The sequence below is a fragment of the Panthera leo genome, chromosome A1 (genome assembly GCF_018350215.1).
Source record: "Panthera leo isolate Ple1 chromosome A1, P.leo_Ple1_pat1.1, whole genome shotgun sequence".
NCBI classification, from domain to species: Eukaryota; Metazoa; Chordata; class Mammalia; order Carnivora; family Felidae; genus Panthera; species Panthera leo.
In genome coordinates this window covers 114749402-114759480 of record NC_056679.1, presented here as the reverse complement: position 1 = coordinate 114759480, position 10079 = coordinate 114749402, and the positions used below count along the sequence as shown (strand labels likewise).

The 10079-nt window shown below is 53.0% G+C and overlaps 1 protein-coding gene across 1 annotated transcript; it reads right to left on the bottom strand.

The window, feature by feature from the left end:
* Window positions 1–1351: 1351 nt before the first annotated feature.
* Window positions 1352–5185, bottom strand: EGR1 (early growth response 1). Its single transcript, XM_042936395.1, has 2 exons — window positions 4617–5185; window positions 1352–3911 (listed from the first exon to the last, which is right to left on the bottom strand). The coding sequence occupies exons 1-2, from the start codon at window positions 4915–4917 to the stop codon at window positions 2584–2586; spliced, it is 1629 nt and encodes a 542-aa protein (XP_042792329.1). The 5' UTR covers window positions 4918–5185; the 3' UTR covers window positions 1352–2583.
* Window positions 5186–10079: the final 4894 nt, after the last annotated feature.

Below are 10079 nucleotides of genomic sequence, written 5' to 3'. Positions count from 1 at the left end.
ATTGAGTTGACTCTTACTTAGCCTTCCCAACTCAATTTTTCCACCTTTCCTAAGCTCCTGTGGGGGTTGGGTGTCCTTCTCCTTGCTCTCAGAGAGCACCATGCTTGTCCATATTATATAACACCATGTTATCATTTTTGGCCTACATATCCGTGTCCTCAACAGTCTACATTGTTGTGACCAGCTCAAGGCCTCTCACAGAGCAGAAGATGCTAATAAACCCATAAGAATTGCTCCAGCCATGAGTGTGCACCATCAGGGAGCTGGGGCTAGGGAACCTAGAACCTCAGGCCTCCTACACAATGGGAACAGACTTGGTCTGGATGGGAACCTTAAATACCAGGCCAGCCTCCTGCCCACTCTGCCTTGTGTTCCCCAGAAGCTGCCAAGGATCGCAGCTCCAGCTGGCAAGTAGTTAGATTTCTTCCTGGAAGGATTCTTGGCTTGAGAACTGGCCCTCGCCTCTTCTAGGCTTCTTCGATACCCTCAGGTTTCTGGGGACGTGGAGAATGGGAAAGAGAGGCTGAGTCAGCTCCAGCCTTGTTACTACTTCCCAAAGCCCTCAGGCCCACCCTTTATCTCCCCCAAGTATATATGGCAGGAACTCCCAAGAACATAGCTTTCCCCAACCCTGGGTAGAGATAGGGGGCAGGGTCGGCCAAACATTTGGGGCCAGGAGAATAGCACTGCTTCTGGGCACTCACGTTCCACTTTTTATTTTTTTGTTTTTTGTTTTTTCTTTAATGTTTATTTTTAAGAGAGAGAGAGAGAGACAGAGAAAGACAAAGCATAAGCAGTGGATGGGCAGAGAGAGAGGGAGACACAGAATCTGCCAGGCTGCAGGCTCTGAGCTGTCAGCACAGAGCCCGACGCAGGGCTTGAACTCAAGAACCAATAGATCATGACCTGAGCCGAAGTCTGGTCGGACACTCAACCGAATGAGCCACCCAGGTGCCCTTCATGTTCCATTTCTACCTGTAGCCTTCTTCAGCTTTAATTAACCAAGTTAAGGTTCCAGTCTGCTAGACTAAGGAAAAGGCCCAGTATCAAGAGACCCACACACAGTTCTCAAAAAATTCACTCCAGTGACACACAGTGGGCACGACTTTGACTGGAATCTCCCTGTCTCCAGGGAGCCTGGCTGGCTCAGTCTGCAGAGCATGTGACTCTTGATCTCAGTGTTGTGAGTTCAAGCCCCATGTTGGCTGTAGAGATTACTTAAAAATAAAATCTTAAAAAACAAGAAAGGAATCTCCCTGTCTCTGTAAAAGCCCTTCAAAGCCCTCGATAAAGATGGCTACAAAAGGGCCGCCCCCTCTCCCACCCCAGGAAACACGCACCCAACCACAACTATTTTATTTTCCTTTTAATTTTTCTGAAGGATATACACCACATATCCCATGGGCAATAAAGCGCATTCAATGTGTTTATAAGCCAAACAGTCACTTTGTTTAAGCAAACACAAGTACAAAGTAAAATAAAACCACAAAATAATGAACTGCATGTTCATAACATACAAAAATCGCCGCCTACTCAGTAGGTAACTACAACATTCCAACTCCTGAATATATTTATAAATTTACATTTTCAGTTAAAAAAATAGACTTTTGAGAGTTCAGATTTTGTTTTAGATTTTGTTTTCTTACATTCTGGAGAACTGAGGCTCAGCTCAGCCCTCTTCCTTATTTTGCTCCCAAAGCCTCCCCCGAATCATCACTCCCTGCCCCCCTTAAGGCTAGAGGTGAGCACGTCCCTCACTACGGCATGAGTCAAGCTGTCAGCAAGGCGCAGCACACAAAAGGCACCAAGACGTGAAACTCCTTAAACCAAAAGGACGAAAAAAAAAAAACTTTCCAAAAAAAGAAGAAAAACCAAACCGTATTTTGTCACATGTGAGAGTACAGTCGGGCAATATTTACAAAAAAGTTAACGGAACATCACTCTGACACATGCTCTGATTAATATCAAGGACTGCTGTTTCAAAAAAAGCTTCAAACTTAATTGTCACAGCATCATCACAAAATAAAGGATCACCGTTGGTTTGCTTGGCTTTTCTTTTTTTTTTTTTTTTTCCAAAGTGAGGCCCTAACTCCAAATAATACAATAGAATATGCAAATTATCTTCACATCAAGAGTACCCCAAGAAAAACAAAATCCATGGCACAGACACTGTACAAGGGTGCAGGGCTGGGCTCTTACGGCCCAAACCGCATTTTGCCAACTTGATTTTCTAGCATTGAAGGGACCAGGGGGTCAGGCATACGATGGAGATGATACTGAAATGATATATTCAAAATCCATGCAAATCAAGTTCTTTGGAAAGAGGTGAAGAACTTGGACATGGCTGTTTCAGGCAGCTGAAGTCAAAGGGAGTAGGGACGGGGGAGGAAGGGCAAGCGGGCAGAGAGGATTGCAGGCCAATAGACCTTCCACGCCGACCCTGGGGTAGAGTAGAGGGGGAGGGTTTGGCTCTGAGAACCTCCATCTCACCTAAGAGGAACCCCCTCCTGTGGCCATCTCCTCCTGCTGTCCTAAGTCTCTTGTGTTTCTTTTTCTCCCTTTTCCTTTTTTCCCCCTTTCCCTTTAGCAAATTTCAATTGTCCTGGGAGAAAAGGTTGTTGTCATGTCCGAAAGCCCTGTTGAGGCGCTGAAGGAGTTGGTGACAGCCGAGGAAGGGAAGCTGCTGACTTGGGCTGGGAAAGCAGGGGGAACGGAGGAGTATGTGGTAGCCACTGAGGGTGAGGGGAAGCCACTGTGCACAGGGGATGGGTAGGTTGAGGAACCAGGAGAGGAGTAGGAGGTGGGCACAGGTGATGGATATGAGGTGGTGGCTGGGGACGGATAAGAGGTAGTAACTGGGGATGTGTAGGAGGTAGCCACCTGGGACGGGTAGGAAGAGAGGGAGGTGGTGGCAGAAGAAGCCACAACACCTTTGTCTGCCTTTTTGTCCTTCTGCCGCAAGTGGATCTTGGTATGCCTCTTGCGTTCATCACTCCTGGCAAATTTTCTCCCACAGATGTCGCAGGCGAAGGGCTTCTCGCCTGTGTGTGTGCGGATGTGGGTGGTGAGATGGTCACTGCGGCTGAAGTTGCGCATGCAGATGCGACACTGGAAGGGCTTCTGGCCAGTATGGATGCGAATGTGGCGGGTGAGCTCATCTGAGCGGGAGAAGCGGCGGTCACAGGACTCCACGGGGCAGGCATAGGGGCGTTCGTGGGGGGGCGTCTTGCTGGGCCGGTTGGGGTACTTGCGCATGCGGCTGGGTTTGATGAGCTGGGACTGGTAGGTGGTATTGAGGGCCTTCAAGTCCTGGGAGCCCGACTGTGTGGCAAAGGCCTTGATGGTAGACAGTGGAGTGAGTGAAGGCTGCTGGGTACGGCTTTCCAGGCCTTGGAAAGGCTTCTGGTCTGGGGTGCCCAGGCCCAGGTCCCCCTGCTGTTGTGGAAACAAATAGTCAGGGATCATGGGGACCTGGAAGCTACCCTTGGCAGCAGGGTAGGCAGGAGGCGGGTACTGGAGCGCGGTGCCTGCCGAGCCTGGAAAGGCCTGGCTTTGTGGCTCAGGGAAGATGTCAGTGTTAGGTGTGGGGAAAGTGGGTGCTGCTGAGTAAATGGGGCTGCTGTCATTGGACTGTACTGCACAGCTCAGGGGTGGGCTCTGAGAGGCAGAGGAGGAGGAGGAGGCTGCTGGAGATGGTGCTGAAGATGAGGTGGCCGGTGGGTTGGTCATGCTCACGAGGCCGCTGACCAGGCTGAAGAGGGGCTCAGGCCACAAGGTGTTGCCACTGTTGGGTGCAGGCTCCAGAGAGAAGCGGCCAGTGTAGGTGATGGGGGGCAGCCGGGTGGTTTGGCTGGGGTAACTTGTCTCCACCAGAACCTTCTCGTTATTCAGAGAGATATCAGGAAAAGACTCTGGCAGGAGAGAGAGAGGGAGGAGGCCCGGTTACTGGAGAGCAATCACTGGAGGACGAGGACCCGAGCTGCCAGGCAAGAGGTCGGGCTGGCTACCATTGACTCCTGAGCTGGTTAATAATTGATAGCAGCAGATTGCAATGTTCCTGGACCCGCTCCAGCGGCAGAGCCCATTTCAACAACAGCTGACGCAAATACGGAGAATCCCCCTCCACTGCAGCTCACCGCGCTCCGCAGCGGCGGCTGCGCCACGGAGGGATTCCCGCCAGCAACCCCTCCGCCGCGGCTAGTGCGCGCCCCCTACCCCGGGCTGCCAGGACATCCCTGGGCACGGATCACGGCCCTTCCTTGGGCACAGGCGGCAAGCAACGCAAGGATGTCTGGAGAAAGGGGGGCGCAGCCCTGCTCTTCAAAACAAGCCCTCCCCCCTCCACCCACCCACGCAGCCCGAGCTCTCCATCCAAAACAGAAGCTCGCTCCTCTGCGCACCGCTAGGGACAAGGAGGGTGAGGGTGAGGTGGGTGTCCCCAGGTATCCCTCTAGCACATGACCCTAAGGATGCGAGGAAGGGAAGGGAAATCCCACTTGCATCCCTGAGGTCCAGGAGCACTGCTGCGGTGAAGGGGGCGCTGCAAGGCTGTGGGGAAGGATTGGATGCCAGGATGGTGGCGAAGGGGCTAATCCTCGGCGTCGGCCACCGCTTACCTGCGGTCAGGTGCTCGTAGGGCTGCTCGCCTGCCTCCCCCTGAGGGTTGAAGGCGCTGTTGCTGCTGGCGCTGCTGCCGCCCCCTCCACCTCCACCGCCCCCGCTGCTGCTGCTGCTGTTACCGCCGCTGCCCTCTGAGGCGCCGGCAGCACCGAGAAACTGGGGAGCCCCGTTGCTCAGCAGCATCATCTCCTCCAGTTTAGGGTAGTTGTCCATGGTGGGCGAGTGAGGAAAGGAGCCGAACGGGTCGGAGATCTGCAGCGGAGACATCAGCTGCATCTCGGCCTTGGCTGCGGCCATCCCGGACGGGCAGGCTGGAGAGCTGGTGTTGGGGCGGGTGGGCGCAGCCCGGAGCCGTGGCTGCGGGGGACACACTCTCGGGGGCCTGGCCGGGTCACATGCGGGACGCAGGGCACACTGTGGCGGGAGCAGGTGGGGCCTCTAGGCTCGCCCTCGCAGCCAGCGGGTGTGGACGCGGCGCTGCTACCGAGGCTGGGGCAGGGGCCGGTCCTGCGGCGGCGGAAGCTGGTGGCGATGGCAGCAGGCGGCGGCGGCTCCCCAAGTTCTGCGCGCTGGGATCTCTCGCGACTCCCCAGATCCGCTTCTATTTGAAGGGTCTGGAACGCCACGGGCCCGCCTCCGTCGTGACGTACATGGCCATATAAGGGAAGCAGGAAGCCCTAATATGGCAAGACCGGCCGGGAGGACCCAGAGTGACGTGAAGCCCCCTATCCTAGAGCTGTGGGCACCGCCATCCCTCACCCCGGCCCCTGCGCGGACTCCTGGACCCTGGGCGTCTAGGCTTCGAGAAAGCTTAGGACTCAAGCCTCAGCTGGGGACTCCCGGACTCAGGCTGCCTCGGAGTTCCCAGCCTTGCCCCCGCCTCTTCCCTCCGCCTTCTTCCCTCCTCCCGGAGCCGGAAGCGGCCGGGCCATATCTGGCCGTTCCAAATAAGGCGCTGCCCAAATAAGGGTTGTTCCGGCGGGGGATCCTTCCTGCTCCTTATATGGTGTTTCCGGGTCGTTGCTCGCTGCTCCCTAGTTGCCCCCCCTCCCCCTCCCCGGGAGCCAGAATGAGCGCAAGAGCTGGGGACGCCCTGGTGGAGGTCTCCGGGCGCGTAGCGCTTGGCGCATCGCGGCTCAGTCGACTCCCCAGCGGGGACTGGGCTGGGGAAGCCCGGGCCCGGGGCGGGGGCGAGGGCGAGTCGGCTCGGGGTTCTGCCACCGTCATCCAGGGCCCTCCCGCCCACCTCTGGGACCGTGGGAGCGGGGCGGGAGCTAAGGGGAGGAGCGGCTGGGCTGGCCGGGGCAGAGGCCGCCCAGGAGAGGCGGGGCATTGACCCCCCGGCCTTGACCAATGGCACGAAGCCATTCCAGATGTCATGGGGGAAACTGAGGCTAGGAAATACTCGCTAGGTGGTTCCCTAGGTCTCTTTGGGTTGCGGTGGGCCACCAGGAGCTTCTCAACCAGGAGCTGGTGGTCCTTGTGGTGGTGGGAGACTTTCCCACCTTTATCCAGAACAAATGGAGATGGGCGGGCAATGCGGCAATCTGAAAAGGAGGCTTCCCTATGGGCTGTCTGGGGACCCCTAGGCTGGCACCGAGAGGACCTGCTTAGCGGCCTGGTGCTGCCCCCTGGAGGTCCCCTCTCCAGCTCAGTTCCCCGGGCCCCGGGCCGAGTGGGCTCTTCCGCCGGCTTCGGGTTCCCCCTCCCTGCTCCTGTGCTGGGCGCGTAGCCAGGCCGGGGGAGCCTTAGACGCAGTGAGCGCGAACTGAGCAGGCGCCGCAGCCTGGGTTCTCCCTGCAGTCCCTGGGGAGCCGCCACCGCCGAGGCGCCCAGACTCCAGGCGGGATAACACTTCCCTCCCGGAGCCAGCCTAAGGGCGGGAGGGCGGGGGTGGGTAGGCGGGAACGATTCCCGCAGGTCTTCCAGGAGCAGGACGCGAATGGGGAAGCCCTTTCGGTCCCATCCCTACCCCCGCATTTAAATGCGCACCCCAAGAAAACAGGGATTCCGAGAGGGGAAGGCTCCTGCTCTAGCTCTCAATCCAGAGAGGTGCTGTTTTTCTGAATTTAAAAAGAAAGCACAAAATTTGTGTGGAAGGAGGGTGCTGAGGACACAGGGACGGACGGGGGTAGGACTGGGGTCCTTGTGAACCCAAACAGGTCAGAGTCCTGGGGTTTAAATGGGAGGGGCAATAACTTTTGGGCTTCATCCTTCTCTATCCTCTACACACGCACACACGCATGCCAACACACACACAGGCACACACACACACATTTTCTTATAAAAATCTATTTAAGGAATCTAGCAATGAACCTGTGTGCTCTAAGTCTGAGCTCCCCAACCCAAATGGCTAGGGCATGGTGAGAGGCCCACTCCTAATGCCTAACCGTGTTGTCCATTAGGGCCATGAGTGATGTATCTTCTCTGAGGCCTCCTGCCAGTCAGGGTCAGATGGCCTTGTGTCTGAATGCCATTCCCAGGTTGGGTATCTTGGCCAGGCTTTTTGTATCTCACTTTCTTCAACTGTAAAATAGAGCTAATGTTAATGATACCCACATGGAAGAATTGTTGTGAAAAATTGAAGCTTACATGGACTGACATCACTGAAGTCCCAAAGCACAGTTCCTGCCTTGGAATTACCATTCATTAACAGTGACTATTGTTATTTTCAGGGGCTTTTGACCCACAGGGTCACCCACAATTCACCCACCCGTCTTCAGCCTCCAAGCAAACTCCAGTGATCCTTTTCTGAAAAACTGTGCAGAAAGGGAGAAACATTCCAATTCTAACACAGGGGACATGTCCTGAAGAGCTAATCTGAATCTTTCTTGCTGAAGTAAAACATCACTTCCTAGAACAGAATTTTACAACCTTGTGTGTGTGACAGAATCACTTCTGGAGCTCTGGAAAAAAAAAAGAAGAAGAAGTTTTACCTTAGACCTACTGAGTCATAATTTTTCTGACCTTGTGAGTGCCAGAACTGAACTGAGTGGATTCCTCATCTTAGCTAGGATCCTCCTTCTGTCCCTGGGGAGCTGCCCAGATCCCAAGAGCACAGCCAGAACAAACCAATTCCCCTATGATTCTCATGTGGAAGTTGACCTAAGTTATCTTCAGATCCTCACTGAAGCTGGGCAATGGAAATCCTTATAGTCTATATCTTTTGTTTTGCATATGTAACATCAATTCCCCTCTCTTTTCATAATTGTTCCCCAGACAACGGTTTCTTTTGGGGAACATGTGGTTGGAGGAAGACAACCCTGTTCTAGACCTAGGAGTGGGTATGTCACCCACACCTGGCCATCCATCTAGAATGCTCCATCCTAGGACCATTCCATGTCCCTAGCCAGAGCAACTGAGTTAGGATGGGCACATGACCCAGACAAGGCTAATGAAAAGCACTTCTGGGATTTTTTCTGGAACTCTTGAAAAAGGGCAATTCTCTCTCTGATGGTACTAAGCCAATGGAATGTAAGCCTGGAGGCCATCTTGCCATGAGGACTGGAAAGCCTACCTGAAAATGAAGCCAATGCAGAGGAAAACATAGAAGGCTTCTACATACAGAGAGTAAGTCTTTGGATACAGCCTGAGGTTTTTAGTTATGCAGGCCAATGCATTTCTTTTTGATTTAATAAAATAGGCTCCTTTCAGTTTCTGTTACTCACAATCCAGCAGTTTCTGATTAATACACCCATTTTCCACGACAACAAAGAACTTTTCTGAGGACTTTCTGTGGGCAAGGATTAGGAAGGCCTATGGCATACACCCCGGCCTCTAAGAAGCTTACAGTTAGGTAAAAGAAGACTGGATTCCATGTTGCAAGAGAATTAAGAATAGGAAGCAGCCCTGTTAGCCTCCAAATGTCAGTTGTGCTGAAGAACACAGAAGATAAGAGGAGGCAGAGATTCCAGGGAAGGGGACAAAGATGATAAAAAGATTTTAGAGGAGAGCGAACATGAGAAGAACCAAACGTTGTGGTGAGGAAGTGAAGCACTTTCAGACCAGGTTTGGGGGGAGGTTGGCCAGAACAGTCCTTGTGTGATCTGCCTGGAAAAAATGAGCTAAGGGGCACCTGGGTGGTTCAGTTGGTTAAGTGTCTGACTTTGGCTCAGGTCACGATCACATGGTTGGTGAGTTTGAGCCCTGTATTGTGCTCTCTGCTGTCAGCTTCAGATCCTCTGTTTCCCTCTCTCTCTGCCCCTCTCTGGCTCGCTTTTTTCCCCTCTCTCTCTCTCTCTCTCTCACACACACACACACACACACAAATAAACATTCAGGGGCACCTGGGTGGCTCAATTGGTAAAGCATCTGACTCTTGGTTTTGGCTAAGGTCATAATCTCACAGTTTCATGAGTTTGAGCCCCACATTGGGCTCTGTGCTGGCAGCATGGAGCCTGCTTGGGATTCTCTTTCTCCCTCTCTCTCGGACCCTCCCCCACTCACCCTGTCTCTGTCTCTCTAAAAATAAATAAATAAACTTTAATTAATAAATAAATATTTTTTTTTAAAGCGCTAGAGTAGAGAGGGTTTCAATTGGGAGATAGCAGGAGGTAAGGCTGAGTAAAACATTCATTTACAAAAAAACACATTGATTTATTTTTTAAAAGGTTTATTGGCCCTTGCTTGTATCAGAAACAATTCTAAGTCTTGGGGATTCTGCAATGAAGAAAGCAGATGGAGTTATGCCCTCTTGGAAACTGCTATTCAGTGACACAAGTAAACAACTATGTAAATAAAAAGGATGATTTCAGATTATGGTAAATAAAACATACTAGAGAGGTGAGGGAAGCATCTCAGAAGAGGTGACATTTATGCAGAGACATAAAGGATGAGAGGAAACCAACTGTGCATAGAGGAGTGTGGTGGGGAGGGCATTCCAGGCAAAGGGGACAGCTGTGCAAAGGCCTCAGGAGGGAAAGGCTGCGATCAGTCTAGGGCCTCAAGCTAAGGTATGGGCAGTGAGAATGTTTAGGGCTCAACTGTACCCCTCCACCCTCTTCTCCCTTATTCTGCCCTCTATAGCTCATACAGAGGAGGAGGTATCATTTTCTACCCTGCTCTGCCTTCATGGTATACGCCCCTGAAGAGCACTGAGAGGAGCGGGCTCAAAGCCCCTACACACTGCACAGACCTTAGCCCTCTCTCTGACTGGGAAACCAGTGAGAAGGAGGGTCTGAGAGTCTTCTCCCTGGATAGAGTTATGCTCTGGGCCTGCCTTCTCAGCAATACAGCTGGAAGCATCTAGGTTATCCCCATTCTCTTCTGTCTTCTGGGCAATGGCACACCCCTGGTTGCTCTCATGGGTGGGGGCTGGGGGAGGACTGGAAGGTGAGGAGGAGACAGAGTGAAAAGAACTGACCCCTCCCAAGGAGCCAAATCTCAGGTGGGCTTTTGAGCACCTACCTAACTTGTGACCAACAAACCTGACAACCAGCCTGGGTTCTAATGGAAATGAA

Coding starts and splice junctions, on each gene's coding strand:
- EGR1 (XM_042936395.1), bottom strand. CDS start 4,917: ATGGCCGCAGCCAAGGCCGAGATGCAGCTGATGTCTCCGCTGCAGATC. Junction 3,912..4,616: donor CTACGAGCACCTGACCGCAG/GTAAGCGGTGGC, acceptor CTCTCCTGCCAG/AGTCTTTTCCTGATATCTCT.